Genomic DNA, 25,695 nt, shown 5'->3' with positions numbered 1-25,695 from the left:
TTTTGCGGTACGCGGGCCTCTCACTGTTGCGGCCCCTCCCGCTGCGGAGCACAGGCTCCGGACACGCAGGCCCAGCGGCCATGGCTCACGGGCTCAGCCGCTCCGCAGCATGTGGGATCCTCCCGGACCGGGGCACGAACCCGCGTCCCCTGCATCAGCAGGTGGACTCTCAACCACTGCGCCACCAGGGAAGCCCACATGACCCTCTTTAAATCACCGCTTTTGAAGATCCTTATGAACGTAAATAAGTTTTTAAAAATAAACACTGAGGCAAAATTTTAGAAATGTGATTATTTAAAGTACTCCCATACATACCAGTAAATATAGGAATATCACATCCTTAAATTACTTACAATAATTGGTATAACGTTGTTTAAATATTGATCCTTTAAAGAAACCCTACCATACTTTCCTCATGTTGAGAGACACCTGATATGTATTTTGTTTAATTTAGCAACCATGATTTTGAGGGGAAACAGTTTATGATGCCGTGAATGTACAGCACCAAGAGTCATCCCTAACACAAACCATGGACTTTGGGTGATAAAGTGTCAATGTAGGTTCTCGATTGTAACAAATGTACCACTCTGGTGGGGATGTTGAATTAGGGGAAGTTGTGCATGTGTTGGGGCAGGGGGAACACGGGAAATCTCTGTACCTTCCTTTCAACCTTGCTGTGAATGTAAAACTGCTTTTAAAAAATAGTCTTTAAAAAAATTATGATGGTTAAATGTCTATCAAGGTTAAGTTTTAGAAGGATAACACAAATGACTTTTACTGCCTACCGTTAAGCTTAATCTTGCTGCTATGTCCACAGGATGAGGAGAGTAAAGGAGAAGGGAGGGAAAAGAAACAGGAGCAGTGGTTTTTACTCAGTGATGGAGCAAAACAACAGAAGTTTTCGTTCTCAAATTTCAAGGGCTGCTTTGAAATCCTATGTTTTCAATTTCGGGCTTGTGCCATAGCTCACCTTTAAGGGAACTGCATTAAACAGTAATGGGATGTCTTGCATTTAGCACATTTTTGTCCAGAAAGAAAAGAAGCTGTCCATTATTTGTAAGGTCAATTAAATTCCAGCTATCACTCTATTCTGTTTTTGCTACATATGATTTGAAGACAAGAAATCTGAAAATTTTGACATCATTTACATTATTTAGATTTAAAAATTTGATAATCCTTTTGATATTGGTTAATTGGTAAAACTTTTTCAATTAACTGAGCAATGACTCACCACTGGGAAAACTTTACTCCCTCTCTTATTCAATATGATCAAACTGACAATAAAATAGTTAAGTAGAGAGATATGATACAATGTCTATACTTTTAAAAACAGTTTGAAATAAGGCCCAAATGAATAATTCCCAGTAATGGTGACCCCGGAGAAGTTAAACATTTATGAGTTTGCAACTCAGCCCTTTTTTCTTTATTTATTTTGCTGAGATCTGTGCTTTCCTGGCTGTTTATCGACAAACCGAAAGCCTCTTATCTTCTGTTAGTTTGAACATCTCTACCGAGTCCTCTGTTGGAGGAACAAACAGGGCAAGGCTCAGAGACAACCTACTGGTAATCTGTTGTTCCATTATCCTTCCCACACTCTGAAAGCCCCAGAAGCCAGGAAGGAACCATTGAGCAAACCAAACACACAGATAAGACCCAGACTGCGTACCGAGGCCAATCTCCTCTCCCCTAAATCTCCTCTATGCTCAATGCGCTCTACTGTTACCCTTTTTAAAGAGTAGGAACAAGGTCAACATATGAAACTCCAACACAGGAAGATTCCCTCCCATCTAGATTTCATCTCTGGCATGTCCACCTAAAGGCTTCCCGCAAGCTGCTATGTGAACAGGCTTACTTTAAAAGAGAGAGAGAAAAAAGTTCTCTCCGATTCACTAAGAAGGAAATCACGGGCTTCCCTGGTGGCGCAGTGGTTGAGAGTCTGCCTGCCGATTCAGGGGACACGGGTTCGTGCCCTGGTCCGGGAAGATCCCACATGCCGCAGAGCGGCTGGGCCCGTGACCCATGGCCACTGAGCCTGTGCGTGCGGAACCTGTGATCAGCAACGGGAGAGGCCACAACAGTGAGAGGCCCGCGTACCGCAAAAAAAAAAAAAAAAAAAAAAAAAAGAAGGAAATCACTTTCAAGATTGCCACACCACACCAATAACAACCATAAACGCAGACATTAAGAGCATTTCTTTAGAAGTTTCTATCCTTTGGTTGCGTCATTATAGAAAAAAACACCTCAGTTATATACTTTCTGAACTTACAGTAATTCTGCAATCAGATTTTAAAAAATTATTACACAAAAAAATTATTTTAAGTGATTCCTACACACAAATCTACCATGAAATACAATTTAAGAGCCAGGTCAATCTGTGCTGAGAGCCCGTTAAAGCCTCTTCTGCAGCCCGGATAGTGTCTGAAGACTGGGGAGAGGAAGGTTTCTTCATAGTTCAGAAAGGGTATATCTAGGTGGTTGGTTTCTAGGATCACAGATTGTTTGTTAGTGCTGGTAATCAGCTACCATCTGCCCATTTTACAGATGAGGAAATAATGAATGAAGCTTGACTTGTATCTCCTTAGCAGCATGTACAGAGCTGGGACCCATGTCTTGGCAAACACTGTCTTTGGCCAAGTTGTTTCATATCTTGTTCTCTAGACAGTGAACCTCTTATCATGTTATAAAGGGACTTAGTTAACTGAATCTTGACTTCTGTCATAGGCAGATTCCAACGTCCTGAAGATCTCTCTTTCTGTTTCTGAATATAGGCCCCATGTCTTAAGTTAACAGAGATTCAGGAGGCTTTGACCTCAGTAATTGCTCAAATAACTGATGCCTAAAAATTAGAGTTTCATAATTCAACTCATCTTATTGTAATTAATCACTCAGTGAAAATTAAATTCAAGAATTTTTTCTAAAATGTATAACACCTTCAGCTAGGCATTATGTCCTGTGACCTGAAGAAAATCCAGCAATAAACATTTTCGAGTATTTGAACTGCATGGGCAGACAACTGACCAAGTTACTCAACTCTTGACCCAGGATACTTTGTTCCAGGCTCCAACTGATCAAACAGGTGAACATTTTGACAAAAAGAGGGCCTGGATGAAATGCTAAATGGACACATACCCTATGTTGTATTTCATGCAATTTCTCCATGCATCTTCTCTGTTAAGAACCATAACATAAAACCCTGACCTTTACTCCCAGCATCGCTCACTTCATGGTTTCTATTTTCATGTACAGACGAGAAATGAAATTAGCCCGTGTTTTAACCTAATGGAATGTTCTACAAAGTTAAGAAACAAGTTTACATACAGGCACATTTTCACAGCCTTCTACTCCTTCTACTTGATTTGGGACAAAGGAAAACCATTTTAGTAAAAAATTTCACTGATGATTAGAAAGTGACATGAGAAAAGGATGGGAAAGGGAGGGGACACCAAGTTAGCCATCAGTGTTAACAAACACTGATGCCGCCCTGTTTTTATAACCCAGTGGACAGTTCTCAATTTGCGGTAATAGAGCTACTTACCTGGATAGGTCTGTATGGGCTGGCAGCCCCACTCCCCAATGCCACGGCCATAGCAGTAGCACTGGTACCTGACTCCATGCAAAAACTTCTCCCATGATTCTCCAATTTGATAAAAGGTACGGGATTCTGAATCCTGGCATTGATCTAAAATATATACAAGTAAAAGATAAGCAGCCTTGAAGACTTGAAGCCACAAATTTAAATTTGGTGTGCTAGAGCACATATTCTTAGTTTTAATAAAAACTTGCAACTGCCCTTACAAATATATGCGGTTAAAAAATATTTTGTTCATATCTTTTACCTTACTAGACAGTTAATGGTCAAAAAGTACCCATTGGGAGAAGTAATTAGCTTTCTAAAAGAATATCATTTCTAAATAAAAATGTTAAGATTTAGATTTCAGTAGATATTGACATTCTGAATATTAATTTGAGGAAAATAAATTAGATATTATATTTTATCCATTTTAATGCAAATGATTTACCATTTGAGTAGCAAGGATAAAATATAACTTTATACATTTCTTCAAAATGTGGAGGACTTAATTTTATATATAAATGAATTGAACTAAATTTCAACTAATGAACACTTACTGAGCAGCTTCTAAGAAACCCTCTCAGGCCTCTCTGCTTTGGCAATCTCAGGTCAAACAAACTCATCTGATCAGTTTGTTTTCTGGGTGAGCAACATGTCTCTTTGAGTAAAGGAATATTAATGGATTACATTAAAGGTGGTAACACAGCTCTTTTAAGGCTTAACCTTCACTACCTGCTTAGATCTATTAAAAAGGGCAGCCAAGAAAAATAAAGTATTTGGAGGGAGGTATTTACTGGCATAATCATTTGTCCACATTATTGCACAGTCCAGCAAAGGAAAGTTCTCTTTCACAACAATAATTATCTTTATGATTCAGAACCCCAAAACAAATTTGTTTCAATTAAAATAAACCTTCATGTGTTACCAAATTCAGCAAAAATAAATGACTACCACTATCAAGATTATATATTGGTCCATGATTAGAGAAGAGACTTTGCCAAGCCCTCTGCAGGCCATGATCAAAGTCTACAGCCAGCTTCAATCAAGTAATATCAAATAACTCTCCTTATCTGAAACTTGCTAGCTATACTCAGTGTCCAAATCCAGCTAGAGACACGAGGCTACTTACCAATGGGATCGCACTTCCACCGGCCCCTGCCCTGACCGAAGCAGGTACAATTCAGCATGTGTCCCTCTTCATGACGTTTGTGGAATGTATCATTCACATTGTATGTGATGTCGTCGACGATGCACTGATCTGTTTAGAAACAGTGGGGTGGGTGGAGAAATTTTAAGTTTCTCTGATGAAATAAAAGAAGCTACGCTTTGCGAAGCATACACTTCCTTCCACGTAATTATCAACACCTCCCACTAAAGTAACTCTTCCATTGGCATAGAATAAACATTTTTTTCAAAGCTTAATCAGTACTACAATTTTTGCAAAAAAAAAAAATTCTCTTTCTTATAGACTTGTAAAGATTAGAAATCAAAGCATACACAACAAATTTTAACTTTCGGAAAAGTTCTTGCTGGGTTGATAATGACCTTTAGATCTCTGCTTGTTGCAATAAATAGAAGGGAGATTAAACATACTTATAGGACGCCTAGCATGATGTGATGGTCTCATCTCTGGATTAGCAGGGGTGGGGAGATATTTGGGATTTGGGAAATAAATACCATAAAAGGCATCTGGAAAGTCAATAAAAAACTAGGCCAAGTCTGTTGCTAACTCACTGAGATCCTGAGAAAACTACTTCCTTCTTTGGGACTCAGCTCCTTCCTCTGTAAAATGAGGAGTTGGTCTGTATGTCTTTCTAGTGTCCTTTTCAGCTCTGCAACATCATATGTAATTATTTTAGTCCTGGATTGTGTCACCCATTGGGCACCATAAAAGGAGAACAAGTTCAGGTCACCGTCAACACAGAGGCTACATGGACTATTTATTAGCTCCGAGTTCTACCTAAATCCTCCTTTTCAAATCAAAGAAATAGAAAAACTAAAATAAAAAGTTTTAATAGTTCAACACCCTTATATCCTATACCTGGGTCCAAAGGGGGAAAAAACTAAGTGAACAAAGAAATCGGTCTCTATGGCTTTGTCTCCTTAAATTTGGATCCAAACACAACTAACCTGGCAGAGGGGTGGCAAGCTTGGGGTCTTGGCCCCCATCTGTGCCCCTACCTGGATGCGCCATACTGACCCGGGAAAGGCCCCTTTAGACTCTACAGTCCATGACCCCAGAGAGATAGGCCAAGGCCTTCTCAAGCTCCCAGCTGAGAGCTGGTGAATGGTGACCCCCTCCTTGGAGCCCACATAGCTGGGAACAGGCTTAGAGGTGACTAATAAAGTATTAGGGACAGATGTTAAAAAAAAAAAAGAATAGCATGGTCTCTTTTCTTTACAAAAATTACCCCATCCTTTCTAGATAAGAATCCAACAGCACACCTACAAGCTAAAAGGATCAAGTGATTGTGTTCTAGCCTTTGAAGTCATACTTTTGGCTCAGCCTAAGTACTTACATCCTGGGAATGTTTCAGAATCTTAGAGTTGCTCAGCCAGATTTTCTTAAGTGGCTGTCTAACATGCAAAACTTATCCAGCACAGTAAACTAATGGAGTGGCATTGCATATTTCTTCTCCTGCTTTTGGTAAAGTACAAGTTTTCATGTAAAAGTCTGCCTCTCTGTATTCTTTGTCCTCTCAACTATTTTCATTAACAAGCGAGCATACCTCGGAGCTGGGAGTAGGCGACACATGTCCATTCTCCACGACCGTTCCCAACACATGTGCATCTCATCATGTGGCCCATATCATGCTGTTTGTCCCACTGGTCTCCAATGCGATACATGATCCCTTCATTGGTTGTACAGATTTCCTCGTGGGCTGTTTGGAAACAGATGAGAAACGTGTTACTGGATAAATGATCACAGGACTAAAACGTATGCAATATTGTCAGTCCGGTTTGGTGATCCTAAGAGCTCTCACTTGGAAAGAAGTCTTGTGTGTCTCAAAATAATCAGCGTTGCTCTGTGGGTGTGTAGAGTTTTGAGTACCAGAGAGAAGAGAGAAAACATAGTCCAAAGATGAGGTTCGTTGTACGGAAAAATTACAGAATGGTTAGGAGATGTAAACCACAATAATGCCTACCCACTCAAAGGATTTGCAGTGTTCTAGAAGCCTGGATTTGACTATTGTCCCATAACTTTTTCCAGCCTCAGTTTATTCTAGATCAAAGGGAAACAATGTGTATGGGTATAGAATTGTAAGCTAACGTGTGTTTTCCTTCTAAATCCAACATTCTCTTTTGCTGAAATGAGAGGAATAAAAGTTAGTGTACGTAGTTTTCTTCTGATGTTTCATTGCCTCATATTCACACTTGACAGTGCGTGGGTTCTTGTTTCTATAATCGGAAAATCAAATGTAGTCTAGCGACTCTTGAAATTTGAAAACAAATAAAGGGTATTAGTTCCCCTTTCTCCATTCACACAAACTAGAGCCCCCCTTTTAAAAAAAAGATCCCTACTGGTCAGAAAACACAGATTTTGATATTTAATAAGTAATAGAGCTTATTCCAAAATGGCATGTAAATATTGAAGGTCTGTGACTAGAGCAGTCACTTAAATGTTTTGAGCTACTCAGTTGTGTGCTTTTTACAAAAGACAAACCTCCGAAAACATGCATATTTCCAGACTTTAAAAAAAGTATTTTTATCATATTTACATATTTTTGGACATTAAATTATATGAATGGGATTTTAAAATCATATAACTAATTATATAATTCCTATATATTTGATTATACATATATCACAAAGTTTTCTGCTATCTCAAAATTGTCTTAATGGGTGAAATAGGAGTAAACTGGACATTATTCTTCTGTCTTATTCCACAAATGATTGTCTACAAGGGCTTCATCTTACCAGCCATGGGGCAGAATCCAAACTTCTGGTCAGCGTCATAGTTCCGTGTGGTTCCACACCATTTCATGTTGTCCCTCCTGCCCTCGGATGTACAGTCGGTGTAGTTTTGGTTGTTGTACAGGAAGGGAAAGTGGCACAAGGCACCATTGGAATTTCCACCTCGAGTTTGAACCAAGACTGTCCAGGACAACCCGCAAATAGGAAGAAAAAGATTACAACTGAGCTTTCCTATGTACAGCGGGGAATTACTACAGAAAGGTTCTGAGAGCCAGGTTTCTGCAACTAATTCACAGAGAGTTTGTCTCAGAATAAAAGATGTCTGATAAGATAGTTCTAAGCCTCCTTAGTGTAGGGGGCTTATAAGTATATTATTCACCTTCACCTTTCAAACAGATTTAAATCCAATTTTCCCTCTCATTTTCCCAGACAAAAAAAGAAAAGAAAAAAGATTAAATGGTCACTTTGACCATTGACATAGCTTTAACCAAAAGAAAAGCAAAAGCACTCAGGCCTGCCTCCTGTATATTCTTCATCCCTGTGGGAGTGTCTACCGATTTTACCATATAAATATCTTTAATCACATAACAATCCCAGTGTGTCAAAAACAAATGCACTGGAGGGCTTTTCCCTTGGTGTTATTTCTCAAGATTACTGGGAAACTTGGAAGGATCTTTAGCTGCGAAGTTAGTTCCATGTCTCCTGGGTCCAGATTGCACAAGAGTGATACTTCTCAAATGTAGCCTCAAAATAAATGGCTAGCTTGCTGGCTAGTAAAAATAGGGCATGAGAAATGGGGTTTTCTCATTGTTTTGTTTTTCCCTTGGGATACTCACCAGTATGATCTGTACAGAAAGAATATTTCTGGTCTTGCTCATAATTGGAAGTTGTGCTGCACCAGAGATGTCCATCCTGTCGCCCTTCTGTGGTGCAGGAGTAGAAAGTCCTGCCGTTGTAGGTGAATGGTAGGACGCAAGGCTCCCCATTTGAATTGCCACCATAAGTCTGGGTTATAGCTACAATCAGAACCAAAATGGTCTCAGTAAATACAGCAGCATTTATCTCCCACCAGTAGCTCCTTATTTATACTTAACTGAGACTGAGCATGTGTCCTCAAAAGGAAAAAAAAAAAAAACTGAGTATGACCAGCTATAAGTATTAACCAGATCATAATATTGTCAAAATGCCTTATTCATGAAGCCACGTTTTTTGTGGGTAGAGCAACACCTGAGTTCTCCTTCTGACATCCTTTGTTACCACCTCTGCTACCATGCCTCAGTTTCCCATTTGCAAAGCTATATTACTACAGGTTTAATTAAAGATGCTGCTCAAGGGATACTGGAGGTGTATATACAACTCTGTTGGTGCTATAAGAATTAATACATGAGGCTGTACTAGGGGAAAAGTCGTGTGCCAATTATTATTGCTATAATTACTACCACTTTTAGAGCGCGGAAGAGATGCATTAGGTTGTTGAAAGAACTTTACATCACAGAGTTTCAGAACTTTGAGATTTAGAGTACCAAATAGGGATGGATTAGCTATTCAGAAAGTAACCTCTTGTAACAACATTTTAGACAAACAGAGACAGTACATAGCAGTTTAGTACTCACTACAGGAAAGAAAATACATAGATTAAAAAGACTGGAAGAAAATATATCAAATGCCAAACCCTGATTGTTATTACAGGGTGGTAAGATTACAAGCTTTTCTTGTTTGTTTTATTGTTTTACATTTTTTGGTCAATGAATGTATTGCCTTTTAAAATCTAAATAATAAAAACGTTATCAGTACTCTGTTTTAAAAAGATGACGCAGACCTGTCTCTTGGCAGCTGACTCCATTGCCCAGGCAAGTGCAAAGCATTTGCTTATTTCCTTGTGCCTTCAGCCACTGCATGCCCACGGAGTAAACCACACCACTGTCTGTGACACAGTGACCGTACGGAGCCGGCTGGGGGTGAGGCTGTGGCTGGTAAATGGCCGTTCGGACGTCTGTGAAGGAGCCAGATCCTAAGGGCACAAGAAAGGCAAGGCACAGAGCAGGTTTAGAGAGAACTACTTTCTGCAGTAGATTTCTCGGATCTTCAAGGTCGCCTACAGATGACTCTGCAATCTGTGCCGTTACTGAGCTGGGACTGGAAACAAATGCCCGTCCCTTTCTGCATTAGCTTTTGCACTCAGCCTAGGAAATAATCCACAAGAGTTTACCCAGGAGTTTCCATCTTCTAGCTTATCTGGAGCTACCGAGAGTATATTTCTAAATCACCAACTTTATTCTGCCACTCAACAGAGCAGATACCTTCAACAACTCCTTATTCACTCCAGCGAGCTCAAAGTTCACGCCTTCACGATCCTCCACACCTAACCTGCTTTCAGCTCGCTTCTGACCACTTCCGTCCTTGCTCTATCTCTTGCCTCACTGAGCTGCTCATCATTCCCTTCTGCACCCCGTGCTGTCCTCATGCTTTTCCCTTGGCCTGGAATGGTCTGTCTCACACGTCCTCTCTTAGCATCTCCCATTCGCCCAATCTATCTGAGCATCTCTCCTCCTGATACTGTTTTGAGAAGCCCCTGCCCCTCTGCAGCAGACCTACTGCCATTGATGTAACTCTGAGCTCCTCAGAGGATGCCCCGGGCAGCCATATTGGAGTCTCTATTCGCTGCCCCTCCTTCCACAGTTTGTTTCTCCCCAGGATTACTTGGGAATTCTGTTGTGGTGTTTTCTAAAACCAATCAATTCTCTTAATACTGCTTTCCTTTCAGAGTAAGACAACAGAATACGTTGATCTTTTCTTTCAACTTATAGAAATTTGTTCTCCCGAGGGCAAGGCCCAAGGAAGAGTGGAATCAGAACTGAAGCTAGAATGACTGATAGACTGAATTCAGCATCTCCGTAAGCTAAACACTAAAACCCAAATACTTCTCAGACCACAGTCCCAAAGTCACACATGTTGGGGGAACATGGCATCTGTATTCATACACCCCACCTGGCAGAGTCACAGTGCAAAGGAGCATTAAGATCCTGTAGAAGGTTCCATTTGGTTTAACCCTATGTTGCTCAAACATTTTTGAACAATGGAGTCATTTCAGTATAATATTAGTAATATTAATAAAAACAGATAACAATTATTGAATGCTTACCGCATTTAACCCCAACTACCCTTTGAATTTAAACTACTTCAGTAGACTGAGATTTGTAAATGTTTCTTTTTTTGGTTAGCAGCAATCTTACTGAAAATAATCAAATAACTCAAAGATATTATCAAATCTAATCTTGTTCACCTTCATAAGTGCTCACAGCAAGATGAAAACTCATCAAAAGGAAAAAAATCCAAACAAGTAATTAATAGTTTTAGCTAGATGACCAATTGATAAAAGACTAAACAACAATGCTAGCACACTGTGTAGTGAAAACTTGATCAAAACAGAGCAAGAATAATAAAGAAGTACATACTCTTGATTCCCCTATTTCTTTCTTTAGATTCTTACAAAACAAGCTACAATGCAAAGATCTTGTTCTGGTACTAGAAATAATTAAAACTTCTTTTATTTAAAAAATGCTTAGATATTGTGTCATTCCTTCCCATCTCTATGCCCCCTCTGATTTTCTCAAATTGTGAATGCTAATATATGGAAAAAATGATTGTGCATTATTTTATGGAATGCAACAAAGTTTGCTGGAGCATGGAAACCACACATCAAGGATTGTGTCTGCTACAAAAAAAAAGGAGAATGTCAGGACAAGGAGATATATTCCATTCTGAAAAAGAACAAATGTACTTTTCCCCTTTTCCTAGCAGAAGAATCAAGTGATCATGTAACTCATCAAAAATCTCACATTTCCATTAAAATGCACTTTAGATATTCAAAATACATATAAATGTGTATGTATATGTGTGTATCCATATGCGTATACATCTATAGATCTATATATATTTATCTATCTACACCTTTATGTATAAATCATGTAGGTTAGCATTTTCTTAGACATCAGTTTTACCTCTTGGGGCTAAAACGGATTTTTTCCCCCTAAGATCCATTTTCATTTCATTTTTATTTAAGTTTAAAATTTGACATTAAACAAACTTTTAACAACTAAGAGTCCGCAAATGAACTCAGCTTACTAGCCAAAACACTGCAAATCATCCTTCAATGGCATGTCAAGGGAAAGATGGATTTGCAGAAATGCTTTATGCAAGGCGCCCCCATTTGGGTCCCACTGGCCCTGAGACTCACCGGCAGACGTGGTCTGCAGGGTTGTGTGCCTCTCACACTTCCACTCGCCACGGCCGTTGCCAGTGCAGATGCATTGGAGCAGGTTCCCCCGATTGTCCTTCTTGCGCCAGGTATCCCCAATTCTATAGGATGTCCTAGTGTCCTGATCGTTGCATCTGTCTGTGTCAGAAAGGAAGCACTGAAACATGTAAATCAGGTCGAGCTTGGCAAGTGCTCAGTGCAAACCTAAAATAAGAATAGAGTTGTTTCTAATAACGACCTACTGTATAGCACAGGGAACTCTATTCAATATTCTGTAATAACCTATATGGGGAAAGAATTTGAAAAAGAGTGGATATATGTATATGTATGTTACTTTGCTGTATACCTGAAAGTAACACAACATTGTATAAGTCAACTGTACTCTAATAAAAATTTTTTAAAAAAAGAGTTGTTTCAAGCTTGGTGAGCTGTTTTTGGATGATACGTTTATATTCAGCTGTGGTGCCACGGGTGTTAACTTCTGAAAGATGGGATTGCATTTGAAACAGTGTGAAGGGAGCTGTATGATTTAGTCTAGTTCCACTTCTCTGTCTGCCAAAACAATTTTTTTCATTCATTAAGTCTTCATTCATTCATTCAATTCATTAAATTTGGTAAAAATCAAATCTTTCATTCACTACATTGTTTTCACATTGTTCATTTGACCCAATTCATCCTCCGGCTTTCTAGTCTCCCCTCTCTTTCCTTCTCGGGCTTTCTCATAGTCATTATTGTATACAGCCTGCCTTTCCATAGGGGACTCTCTTTAGAAAACTAGGAACAATAGGGAGGCAAGTAGGTCTCAAAGGGTCTCCCCCAACTGCCCCAAAGGAGCAGTTAAAAGATAGCAGCATCTCTTTCTTCATTTGTTATGTAAAACAATTCAGGGGACTACCAACTTCTTCTACCAACTAAACTATTCTCTCCCCTGGTCCCACCCCACCTCCACAAACAAACATCTATTTAACATCAATAACAAAATGGCCTCTTTTGAATTGCTCGGTGTTAACTCTCTGATGGAAAAGTGGGATTATTAATATAAAATGATAATTTGTAACTAAATTACTACTCGTCTATGTGTTCAATTATCTGGCAAATAGATTGTTTCAATTATAATCCAGCTTTGCCCATATGCTACAATGTGAGTAGAGAGGATTTGATTTGTTTGTGAATCAGAAAATCATTGCACCGGGTTAGAGAAAAAATAATTAGTTAATGTAAGTTCACACAAATACACACCCACGTTGATCTCCCACCACAGCAGAAGTCTGAATAAAGATATCATTGCTGGTTACACTTTTCCCCAAATTCCCAGCTAAAAGTGATGTCTTCCCCTGAACTTCCATTGCACTATGTCAGTATTTGTCTTGGAAGTCCTTAATATTGTGCTTTGTAGAATGTGAATATGTATAAGCCTTTCTCATCACTCTGACCTACTTACTAAGTGCTCTTTGAAAGCTGGGTTAATGTCCAATTCATTTTTGCATCCCTATACCATCTTGTATAAAGTAGGGGCTTATACAATTTCATGGAATAAATGACTTTTCTTTGAGAAACTTTTCCCAACTTGCTATTAGAAGAGTTTTAAATAATAGGTAAGAATTTAAGTCAAACATCTAATTTGTCTTAAGCTAAAACATTGCCTCCAAGGTCTTGGAAGTCTGAGAATCATAATAAAATTTTAAATGCAAAAGATTTAATGAACTGGAAGGTTCTGGGAACTATTTGGTTAGAATTGTTATCACTTTTCAGGAGAGACAATTTTTTGCTTGCAAAGAATTCAAATTTGGATGATGAACATGTTAAGATGGCTAAGTACTTTAAGCTAGATAAATAAAATATGTTCAAAATTATTTAGGTTTGATTTTAAATTTATTTATAACATCGATAGTTAATGGCTGTTTTGCTTCAGCAAACTCTATAATCACTATTGGTTTGAAATTTCACAAAAGGAGCTTTGAACCCCTAAGGCAACAAGTAAGGCTCCAGGGCAATCTTAGACAGAGCAGCAGAGATACCAGAGGGTAGCTTCTTCACAGCACTGGTAAACCTAAAGAGACACTGTCCTTAACCCTAGAATAAACACATAATTTTAACCTATGGGGTAAGTACTTTTTATTTTCATCAATTTTGTCAATGAATATGCCTTATTTAAAATTCAAACATAGAAGGAAACCAAAAACTTTAGAGCTTTAGCTCCTTTCTATGTCAAGAGCACCCACATGACCAAAGATGCATTTGCCTGTTATTTTAACGATTTCTTTGCTACTTAGAAAATATCTCAGCGATACTTTAGATGAAACATTTGCAACTAATCTTCAGGTCCACAACACATTTGGCATTTAAATGCATATTAAGGTTTTTTCCTCAGTAGCTGATAACCTAAGACCTTATTGAACTAAGTTTTGTTTTTTTTAAATTTAGTCTTCTTTGAAGAAGCAAAGTAAGTTGCTTATGGAATTTTTCTTGACATCCAAATGTTACCACGTTGGTGGAAATGGATGTGTTCTAAGTGACATCACATGACAATTCTCTCTAGGAATCCAGAACACAATGCCTGGTCTCATCTTTAACATAAAGATCTAAAACATACTTCTGGAGGTACAGGTGATGCGTCCACTGCCTTCTCCCAGACAAGTACAATCCACCATCATCCAGCCTTGATAAGGCTTTTCCCAGGTCTCCCCGACAACGTAGGAGGTCCCAGCAGCGTGATCAAAACATTTCTCAGCTGTAGGGGAATTTGAAAAAAAAACAGAAAAAAAAGGGGTTATTTTGAATTGGGCAGTTTCCCTGTAATTTAAATTGTACTGTGTAAGCAAAAATCCAGCCACATTTTTTTAAGTGGTACTCTGTTCAAAAAGAAAGGCACGCCCTGTAACTAAGCACATAGTGTAACCAAAGCGAAAGAAAGCTCGAGCCAAGTTGGCAGGCAGAAATTCTGTTCTCCTAATAAGTACATGGACTGTATATTTTCCGCTAGTACCATTATTCACACCAGTATTTCGAGTGAAAAAGATCTATGTATGTATCCAGAGGGAGAGTAAATATGCAAAATTCCAACCTTAATTATGAAAGACCAATTATTAATGCCTAAATAAAATGACAAGAAAGCTATTTAAAATTTGGATTGCTGTAAAAACAGAGACAATACAAAGAAAAATAAAAGCCTCTGAATTAGAGAACAATCAGAATAAAATTTATAGTCAAAAACTTTTAGATTTGTATCAATAGAATTCAGCTGAGGATTGACACAAAAAGAAACTCAGCAATTTTTATTTTGACAAAAAATGACCAAGGGGATGACAGAGCACACACCATATCGTGTTTTTGTCCAGTGCGTTCCAATAAAGAAATATGTCAAAAGGGTCATTTTTTTTTTCTTTTAAATAACTGTCATCTTGACCAAGGAGAAATCTGAAATCAGATCTTAGAGAAAACAAATGACTTCTTCCTAAATCTTTCAACTCTATCTTGTGTTTTTGAAACAAAATTAAGACATCTATACATGGTTGGCACTTTTTGATCTGATTCCTTTAAGAAGACTATGGATTAATAAGATTTCATTATTTGAAATAGAATTCTCAGTTTGTTATCTTTTTTATTGGAATTCATATATCTTGTCCAAGTAGATTTTGGCTCAACCCAATATTTTAACTGTGCCTCCCCACCCTTCATTCATCCCCAGGAGTCACACACCTATGGGTTTGCAGGTCCATTCTCCTTTCCCGTTACCGAGACACACACACTCCAACATGTAACCACCAGTCTCGTGTGGTCTCCTCCAGGTGTCACCAATCTTGTAGGACTGACCCCCTTCATGGCAGCGGTCTGTTCAAGATAAAAAGCCAATGTTAGAGAGAGTGGTATAGAAAATATTTTTAAGAAAAGTCTCATGTTCCAACCAGGACAGGCACTTAGCTTAGCCAAAGTAAGAGAACAGCTTTCCCATCAGAGACAGGGGAAAAGTTAACAGGTCTGATCACTTTGGATCATTCAATTAAATGTCTTGTTTAAGCACAATGGGAAACCACAGAGAAAATTTGAATGGCAAAGAAAGGAGACATAAATCCTGGTTCCCCAGAGAGATCACAGGAAATTGGGTTCTAAAGCAGAAAAGAAAGGTTGCCAGGCATGGCCTCTACACATACACAGCGGGTTGAGTCTGAGACTAATTCAATGAAAAAAGCCACATCAGGCCTAGCATTCCAGCTTTCAGGATGTGGAGAGTCTGTATTTCACCCTAGAAATGTCATTTTGATGGAAAGAAATAGATATATATATAGCAAGTGTGGAAATCTGGGTACTTTTCTAGGCTATTAAACACAAGGGCACATGGAAAGGTTAAACTGTCCACTAGACTGTAAACGCTATGGGACACTGACTCTTAAGGTTTACCAGTACACTTGGATAAAGCCTGACATTAAATATGGGGAAGACTGATCGGGCTTATCCACAAGAGGCTGATTTGTCTTTTGGACAGAGCCATCAAGTGACTTTATACAACGATGGATTAAAAAAACCTAAATGCTATGTTAATAGAATCTATCGGTAACCCAATGAATCATACTGGAAAGTCTGACTTAGCTAAACTAGAATTGCTGAGAGTCAATCCCGATCCCAGAGCACCCTGGAAACACTATCTGGCTAATCATTCCATATTATTCCTGGGAATAGAGATCTGCTTCCCGGGCATAAACTATTGGTTACAAAGAGATCAGACTGTTTTCTGTGAGATCCAAGAGGTCTGGGCATTGCAAACAAGAAGAGCAGACCACACAATGGTTAATTCACTCTTGGTGACCATCTTCCCAATCACTGCAGATCACCACATGGTCAGTCTGGCTTGAAGATGCCCAGATAACGTAAAATGGGCAACTCATCCAAGAATGAAATGGAACCCAAGAAATCCACGTGGTTATGTTATGTACGTACACGTGTACACACACACACACACACACACACACACACACACACACTCATAAATGCACACAGACTAAACACTGACTCCACCTATGCTCAGAGCCACCTTCCAGAAGCACAGGAACCAGTCGGGTGGCCACAGAAAACTGCCTGGTCACCTAGGGTAATCCCCAAATTAGGAATATCCAGTCATGGATAACAGAAAGTGACAGTGATGGTAATGGAAAAATTCATATTGTGCTATTTTAGCATCCCTTGACAGAAGGCCATTCTTACTTGCAATGGTGCAGCTTATTCTCCCTCGCCCAGCCCCAATGCAGGTGCAGTCCCAGATCATGGAGTCCTTAGGGCGCTCGTAAGTGTCGCCCACCCGGTAAGTGTTCCCGGTGTACTTGTCAAAGCAAGTCTCTTCAGCTGAGGGGAGAAGGAAAGTTCACATGAGCCTTACATATGTAAAAGCTTTTCTCTTTCACTACTCCCATCCAAAGGAAAACTCACTTTTCCATTCTACGAGTAGCAAGGGGCAAACGGAAAGTTTAAAAAAAATTGACATGGGAGATCTCGATTTTACCCTAGGCTCTAATAAAGCCTCAGTTTTCAATCTTTGACAAGTTCTCTAATTTTCTGGAAATGAATAGCCATTGGAAAGGATTCTCAGGCCCTTAGGAAAAAGCCATAACGTATGACCTTAGGACCGGCTAGATTGTGAAGGAAGGGCTTTGGATTCACCTCTCTGGCTCAGAAAGACAAACCAAGGTCCACATAAAAATAAACAATCTGAAGAGCCCCTCCTCCCGCCCCTCCCCAGGCACTGTCAGTTATTAATCCTACTATTTCCATTTTAGCCTCATCAGTGCTTCTCTGTAGGAGTTGCCATAATTTACAAGAAATATATCAAGGGTCATAAAGGAAGGACAACTTTGAAGTGGTTAATGATTTTATGTTGAACTGCAGGGGACAAATCACTTTACAATGTACTGCCCAAAGTGTTTTCTGTCCCATAATTTTACAGTTTAAGATTTGAAATTACTTTCTAATAAATTAAAATGTTATAATCATTTTTTTTTTTTGGAGGAAGCAGGAACACACAACATTTTTCTTTTTTTTTTTTCATCAAAGGCTTTGGGAAAGTAAAACCCCAAAAAAAGACTCTGGGAACTACTTTGAGATACATTTGTTCTTTTGTTTTAAAGGTAAAAGGAACATGTGAAAAGCAAATATAAGCAGTTATTAAACATTTTTCAAGAGGAAATGACAAATAATTCTATTGGGGAAATGGTGAATGTAATTTTATTACTAATGCTAACTTTAATTAACAGGCACTACTTCTCCATCTATGAGAAGATATTAAGTACAAGACAGGCTCCCCCCCCCCCGCCCCCACTTACGTTCAGGCTTGCTCTCGCAGTTAAAGCCCCGGCTCCCTCCATAACAGGTGCAGACCAAGGCACTGCCCAGGTAGGTGCGCTCCCATTGTTGGTTTATCTGATAGTGTTTCCCATTGTCATAACAACCAGCTATAAAGAATTAAAGGGAAAAGTCACTAAGTTTGCATCCTTCTTTTTTCCAAATGATGGAATTTTCTTGCACAACTAAACTGATGAGCCTAAGCAACAAATGTAGGGGAAAAAGTTAACCATCAGAGCACCAGGAGAATTAAAAGCGACTAGATGTCTAAAGAGTTAACCGCAAATTTGCACACATAGATATTTGGTTATTCCTTTTGTTTTTCTTCCGACTTAGTTAAATGTTATACAATGATGTCATTTCCATCTGGCCAGGGGTCTGCATCAAAGGCGTGGAAACATTTTGAAAAGCAGATAACTGGGAACTACATTTTAAAACATGCAAGGAATTTCAGTGCTCTTTGGGGGTAATAAGTCAAGAAGGGCAACATTCAGCAGTTTCCTTTAGCCAAGGAAAAGGGAGGGTGTGTCTGAAAAACTGGAAGAGGATTTCCGATCTCTCTTCTTGGAGAAGCATCCTGGGGGCCTCAGGATGCAATCTGAACCAGTAACACATCTCATTCAAAGTAGGAACAACACAGTTATTTAGCTACCATCTCCTCACCCCCATTTTGAAAACGTTTAACCCCACAGTAATCCCACATGGAAAGTTTAAAGGCATACATCATTTTCTCTTTAAAGGCAAGTTTTGATGAATTCATAGGACTTAGACCTGAGTTGGTAAGAGCACTGCGGGACCTCGCAGAGCCCCTGTTCTCCAAGGCATTATCTTATTCTAGGCCCTCAGAACCAGCCTGCTCAAAGCAAGTCTTTTGGTTCCCCAGCCGGTTTCTCTCATTAAGGAGTGCACACTCTCTACACGCGCGCGCGCGCAAAACTTCAGCCACAACTTCGGTTGGCTTTACGGGTCCCATCCCTGCAACAGCCTGTTTCAGTCCGAGGTCAGTACTCACGCTTGCTTTGGCTGACAGCCAACGGGGACTGGGGCTGAATGACCTGCTGAGCCTGCCTCTTGCTCTTCGAGGCTCCAGTGGAGGGCACCGCTGTCCCCAGGGACAGGACGGTCAGCAGCAGCAGCAGCCGGGGCCCCGGATCCCCGAGCATCTTCAGACGGTGAGGCAACTCGCCACCAAGTTTGGTTCCCTCCGCAACCTGCGGGCGGAGACCCTTTCAGTGCCGCCAAGAAGGTAAGGGCTGGAGGATGGGGAAAGGGAAGGGTAGAAGTACACAGGGGAAGGAGAGGACGAAAGAAGTTGTGGCTGCAGATCCCCTCTCCCCCGCTCGCGCCTAGGGCTCTCTCTCCTCCCCTGAAAAGCGCAGCCTGCGCGGGCGGCCGAGCCCAGAGGGCCGGGGTTTATATGGGACTGTCCCTTCCCGCCCCCCGCGAGGCCCTGGGCGCGGGGGAGGAGGGACCGGCTCGACTCCCCCCACCCTCCTCTCGCCGCCGCCGCCGCCGCCGACCGCGCGCGGATTGGCCCGGGCTCCGGGTGACGTCAGGGGGGCTGTGGGTTCTCCTCGAACAAAAGAGATGCTGATCGCCCGCCAGGATTGGGCAAGAGAACTTTTTTCTGTTTCCTTTGCGGTCATCAAACTTTTGGGGAGCAAAGGGGGAGGGATTGGGAAGCGGCTAGAAAGGGGTTGACTGGGAGGAAAGGGAGGGGCCGGAGTCGTGTGTAGCAAAGGGGTCGCGTGTAGCAAAGGGGTCGCAAGTCCACCCCCCCCAACCCCGCTTCCTTTTTCTATTTTATTGGGGTTGGCGGCGGGGAGTGGGGGTGGTTGAGGACATTGCGTCTCCTCTGGAAAAAAAGTCTCTGCTCACTGGAGTGCAGTTCGAGGGGGAGGGTAAAACCATAAAGTAGCCACCACCTTGCAGCTGTAGGAATGTAGACTTTGCTGTCCCAGGGCGCGGCTGGCTTTCACTCTGTTCCCTTTCTTTGGTTTACTGTGCACTGACTGGAGCCTCACTTTCTTTGCCTTCACAGTTTCCTGTTCAAGACTTCTCCCCTTCTAAACGCTGTGCCTGCCCGGTTCTGAGGACGTTTTAGCTGGGGGGCAGGAGGGAGAAACGATCCTTTTAATGAGCTTTTACTTAGTACCAGGAGTTCTGCGGGGCGCTTGACGGATCCGGGGGTAATTCAGAGAACGAGGTTTCTTTTGAAAGGACAGAGCAGCAGTTTGCTTTTTTCCAAATATGCAAGAAAGTCTTCTTTTCCCGGGGATGGGATGCCTGTTACCACTGAAAACTGAAAAGTTGGACCGACCTCGGAGAAAGATGGTGGTGTCCTTGCCCATGTTCACCGCGCCCGTTACACAAGGCAGAGATCCTTGAGTCCTTAAAAGCTGAGAAAAGACCATTTCCAGTCTTTCCTTCCTACAGTCCCTTCCTTGATTTTATTTGGCATTTTCGTTTGGTGGACATCGGTCTCATCACAGAATTCCCCTCCCCCAGCCCCGCTGCCAGACTTTTTTTTTTTCCCCAAAATGTTACTTACTCCAAGAATATGGAAAGTTCCCATTTAAGATTTCCTTTTCTTTCCCTCTAAAGGCACAGGGTAGAAAGGGAATCTGAGAAGTCTCTAGCATTTAGCAACTCATCACATCAGTCCTTTTTACAGACAAACACAAGTCACACGTGCTTTTTAAAGATCTTCAAAAGGAGTCCTCAACTTTCTTCAGTAACTCCTGAGAGATCTAAACTCAAAGCTTTGCCTCCTAGTTAGGTTCCTAGTGCACACCTCCCGTTTTCTTTGAGAATCTATGAACGCTGCTAGCCAAATACGTTTGTTTCTGCGATTGCTTTTCTCCAAAAGTTCTGCCTTCAGCGACTGCCATGGGGTAATTTGAACTCTGGTCTATAAAATGCCGAACACATCAAAGACACAAAACTAACATTTGCTTTTATTAACACAGGGAATTAAAGCGGGGGGGGGGGACCACACAGCAAATATCAGTTTCCTACAAGTAGTGTAAAGTAACTTCTTGAGGCATCTTTGTGGCCAATTTTGCAAGTTGAAAGAGTGCCACAGATTTCCCCAAATTTAGAGTCTTGTCTGGGTTAGAGGGTTTTTTCTGTTGTTTTTTCCCCCCCCCTGACTTCTCATCATCACTTGACAAAGCAGGTTTCTTTTTCAAATTAAAAGGGCCCCTTGTAAAATTATTAGTAAATTTCTGGGAAGCTGGGTGTTCCTTCCAGAGGGAACGGTACCTGGAAATCAGGATGTAAGGAAGGTAAACCTGAAGCTAATGCTTTCTTAAAATACGTAGATTCTGGGGGAAGGAAATAAGTGGTTAGAAATGTATTTTGTAACCAAAACCATGATAGTTTGATATATTTACTGTACTCAAAATACATTAGGATAATATACACAAGAGAGCTTGGAGGAAAAAAGCCCAAGTGACTTACATTTCAGAAGAAACTGATATTACAATCCATTGAAATATAATTTGCTTAAGGATATGGTATATTTCTAATGTCTCAGAAGCAAAAATACAACAATAAACTGACTGAATTTTATAGAAATGCTTGAGAGTTCACCCTTTTACTTGAAAGTGACTCTTCTTTTTTCTTTGGAGACAGAAACATTTTCTTAGATAGCAAGGCTTATCACAGTATTCTTTCATTATCAAAGCCCCTTGTAATTGTGTAAGTCTATATCTCTAACTGGAGAGATAATTAAATCTCTCCACTCTGACCCTGTTCAAACTAGGTATGCCTCGTGTCCAAGATTCCCTTGCACTCCCTTAAGAAATCTGAAGACTATTTTGACAGGATGGGTTCTTCAGCAAATGGTATCCTCCTGTTTGTAGGATATATCATTGGATTTCTTTTTCTCATCTCAATTTCGAGAAGGAAATGTGACAAAAGTAGATTCGTAGGTGCCTGGGGCTGGGGCTGGGCATGGGAATTAGCTGTCAATGGGCACAGGGAATCTTACTGGGGTGATGAAAATACATGTGCTAAAAGTAGATCGTCGTGGTGGCTGCTCAACTTGGTAAAGTTACTGAAAATCACCAAGTTGTACACTTAAAATGGGTGAATTTTACGGTATGTAAATTACACTCCAAAAAAGTTTTTAAAACACTGATTGAAGCATAGGATTTCTTTATTCTTCTTTTACTTGTATTGTACCATCTTCTGATTTTGTTTCAGTGACATGCACTCAAGTGGCTGCAGCATATGCAGGGTGCCCTCATTTCTTCATTTTTCTAAGAGGAAGTTTGCCTTTAAAACAGTAGTGGATTCTTTCTTCTACACCAGTAACCTCTGACAAAACCTACTATTTGTGTGACGCCACGCATGTGGTAGAGACAGAACAAATCTTTATTTACGACTGTGCCTTGTTTCTACTTGGACTTGCCATCGAGATGGAATTTTCTCAGAACCCAGGTAAACTTAAATGTTCAGGGCTTCCCTGGTGGTGCAGTGGTTGAGAGTCCGCCTGCCAATGCAGGGGACGCGGGTTCGTGCCCCGGTCCGGGAAGATCCCACATGCCGCGGATCGGCTGGGCCCGTGAGCCATGGCCGCTGAGCCTGCGCGTCCGGAGCCTGTGCTCCACAACGGGAGAGGACACAACAGTGAGAGGCCCCCGCGTACCGCACAAAAAAAAAAAAAAAAAATGTTCAGTAACAAAAAGGAGCACATATATTTGTAAGTTTGGGGGGTGTTATTTGGATGTTTTGTTACTGGAGAAGGTTAATGAGGAGCATGTGCAATTATGGAAATCTGAAGTGAACTGACTTCATTTGTTGAAATTATGGTTAAGCACAAAACAAATTTATCAGAGCCAGTCATTTAGAAAGGATTGAAATCAAAACAACTTAAGGGATAAGTTTGAAAAGCCAGTTTTGTTTCTAAGTGAAGAATGGCTTTTCTTTAAGAGGAATACACACATGAGAGACAATAACTGTCCTAGTCAAATCTCTTGCCTATTGAAAAACAAAAAAATCTCATCCCTGATACAAAGTAACTTCTTGACCCCAAGGGTTACATTTAAATGAAGGTGGGCTGTTTTTCCTGAAAACCTTTGGCTTTTATCCTGTTCTTAATCTCTTTCAGTTCTGTTGGAGGGGAGGCCATTGATTAGGTGACCTTTGGAACTTTCTGCCTGAAGAGCCTGCAGTGTCTTTTACTATTTCATGGTCTTCTGTGGGTAGGTTGAATGGAGATAAATTACAGTAGTTTTGTTTCTTATCTTGATTTTATTTGGGGGGCATGAAATCCTTCCTATCTTCCATTGAAAACAGCTGAGCTTGCAAAACTGCTACTCATTAAGCACAGGTGCGAGAAGGAAAAATAAACTGCCCCATGGACAGCCCTCATGGGTGGAATGTCTGGACAGTTGTCTAGAACTGACAAGGGCCTTGCAACCAGGGAAAAAAAAATCCTTGATAAGGGCTTTAAATTATGCCTTGAAAGCTAGCCAGTTTTCACTTAATCAGCATTTTGTTTATAGTTTAAGTTAGTTTATTATTTAATCAGCACTTTTAAAAGCCTTAATCGGTGCCCTTTGTTTTTTAACAGAAGTGCTCTTTTTCTCATTAGAGTGATGTAACTCCCAAAAGGCTTTGCAAAGGAGTCTTATTCTTCCAGTAAAGTGGAACAAACTACTGGGTAGCTGGACCGCTCACCCAGAACTGTATTATAGAACATTTCAGCTTTCCAAGATAGGTAGTAGTTTCTTAGAAAATTTTTATTTCTGTGTGCTGTTGCTCCTTTTTCCAATCTTGCTTTATTTTATGTAGGTGGCTTTAAAAGTTTATTTTGAAAGGCTGAAAAATTTTTTTGAAAACTTAAAAGATTTTTGGGATTTAAATTATTTTCTATCTTTTACATTCACATACTTTAAGCATCTTATATGCAGCTAACTTTGAAGGTTGCACCAGGTGCTTAAAAACAACCATAAACATTATCTCTTAAATAAACTTTTATACCAACAATAGACTACTGTGATATAGGTGGCCAATAGACACTCTTTCTGTTGATTAATTCGTTATTAAAAATTAAGGACATATTCAACTGAATTATAGCAATAAAAGCATAATTACAACTATCCCTAAATTTAAGCCAAACTATTTTCTTGATAAATTTGATATAGTCTCTCATTAGCTGTAAAAATTTTACTGAGATGGAATGGATATTTCAAATCATTACTACGTTAAACATGAAAAATTAAGGCATGCATAAGCACCTGAACAAGGTCATAAAGGCTTCAGTACCTGCGGAGAAATACATCTAAACAGCTAGATTTTATTAAGTACTTTCTCTGAGCCAGACCCAGTACCAAGTACTTTACATTCAGTTTTTCATTCAACCATCAACCACCTTCTGAGGTAAGTACTATTATCCTCTCACTCTTACAGATGAGGCTACAAGGCTTAGAAAAATAGCTGGAATGGAGCTTTCTGAATCATCAGCCTTGTAGAAATTGTAGTATCACTTAATGATCTCCCTCTGGAATAAAAATATGAGCAAAGCAATTGGCTAAAGGATTTTGTGAATGACTTTTTCAACATGAGACTAATGTATTCAGAAGATGTCACACAGAACTCTGCTAACTGACATGTTACCAGTTTTCCCCTGTTGTATCCAGGGCCATTCTTTTGCGAAACAATGTCCTTCAAACAACCTGTTTTGTTTTGGTACTTTGATTGCTACCTCTGACCCTGTACTAGGCCACAAGCTTGATGGGGCAGAGTCTCTGTCTTGACACTTTTGAATGAAAGGAAAGAAGGACAGATGATAAACACTCAAATTTACAGTTACAGCCAGTCATATCACTAAGCGCTCTGCATATGTTATTTTAGTTTATCCTCAAAGGAACTGCCAGAAATAAATATCCATAGCCCCATTTTACTCTCTGAGACTCAGAAAGCTTAAAGATGGTCCTTAAGCTTTTTCAACAAAAGAGGGACAAAGCTGGAACTTAAAGTCTAGACACAAAATTCATGTTCCTTACCAAGACATACGAGGCTTCCCCCAAAGATTTTGCCCCATTTAAGTTATAAGAAATCTGAACAAATTCAATGGCAGTTACTTTTTTTCTTCCCCCAGGTCTTCATGCTGTGTTCTTCACTGCCTTGCTCTGCATCCGGGGCTGACCCCTTGGACTGTTTGGCAGACTCCTCTCCCTGCTGCAGGGGAGGAGCCCAAAGAGGTGAGGGTGCTTCTTCCAAAGCCTGGTTTTAGGGCCACGGTTCTGGTGGCAGCTGCCTCTGTGTAAAATATGCATGCTCAGTGGGAGCCATATTGCCCTCAAGAGGGGGAAAATTGGTTGTTGGTGGGGGGGTGGTGGTGGGGGTGGTGGGGTGGGGTGGGGGGTGGAGGCGGGGGGGGGGTGGGGGGTAAAAAAAAAAAAAAAAAGCCTACCAACCCTACCTGATAAAATCTTATTCCTTAGTTGTTAATTTATCTCATCAGGTAGAATTTAAATTAGATTTAGTTTTTCTTGGAGGTGGGAATAATAACTAAAAAGAAATGGGGAGGAATAGTGTTCTGGATGAACAGCTCTTGCCAGGCGGTTTTCTGAAGCTCCAGTTCTGAAAAACTCCAGAACCGAGTTTT

General features: G+C 40.4%; 1 protein-coding gene and 1 long non-coding RNA gene across 10 annotated transcripts in view; one reads left to right on the top strand and one right to left on the bottom strand.

The window, feature by feature from the left end:
* Window positions 1-19,472, bottom strand: part of FN1 (fibronectin 1) — a 70,120-nt gene extending 50,648 nt beyond the window's left edge. For 5 of the 9 annotated variants that reach the window (XM_029224841.1, XM_029224844.1, XM_029224838.1 and 2 more), the window contains exons 1-12: window positions 19,087-19,464; window positions 18,056-18,184; window positions 16,944-17,081; window positions 15,444-15,575; window positions 14,338-14,475; window positions 11,724-11,882; window positions 9,306-9,497; window positions 8,323-8,502; window positions 7,490-7,666; window positions 6,301-6,453; window positions 4,701-4,829; window positions 3,536-3,679 (exon numbers count right to left, since the gene is read on the bottom strand). In XM_029224841.1, the coding sequence (XP_029080674.1) occupies window positions 3,536-3,679; window positions 4,701-4,829; window positions 6,301-6,453; window positions 7,490-7,666; window positions 8,323-8,502; window positions 9,306-9,497; window positions 11,724-11,882; window positions 14,338-14,475; window positions 15,444-15,575; window positions 16,944-17,081; window positions 18,056-18,184; window positions 19,087-19,237 (1,822 nt within the window). In that variant the 5' untranslated portion in view covers window positions 19,238-19,464. Of the gene's footprint in view, window positions 1-3,535; window positions 3,680-4,700; window positions 4,830-6,300; window positions 6,454-7,489; window positions 7,667-8,322; window positions 8,503-9,305; window positions 9,498-11,723; window positions 11,883-14,337; window positions 14,476-15,443; window positions 15,576-16,943; window positions 17,082-18,055; window positions 18,185-19,086 lie in introns of all 9 variants that reach the window. The other 4 variants (XM_029224837.1, XM_029224840.1, XM_029224845.1 and 1 more) reach the window with 2 other exon arrangements.
* Window positions 19,473-22,388: 2,916 nt separating this feature from the next.
* On the top strand, window positions 22,389-25,387 carry LOC114896498. The gene is made up of 3 exons (XR_003793822.1): window positions 22,389-22,520; window positions 23,191-23,284; window positions 25,186-25,387. It is a non-coding gene; the product is annotated as an uncharacterized LOC114896498 (long non-coding RNA).
* Window positions 25,388-25,695: the final 308 nt, after the last annotated feature.

This window comes from Monodon monoceros, unplaced genomic scaffold, assembly GCF_005190385.1.
Source record: "Monodon monoceros isolate NGI ecotype Baffin Bay Population unplaced genomic scaffold, NGI_Narwhal_1 Super_Scaffold_16, whole genome shotgun sequence".
NCBI lineage: Eukaryota > Metazoa > Chordata > Mammalia > Artiodactyla > Monodontidae > Monodon > Monodon monoceros.
This window is presented reverse-complemented; position numbering and strand designations above follow the sequence as displayed.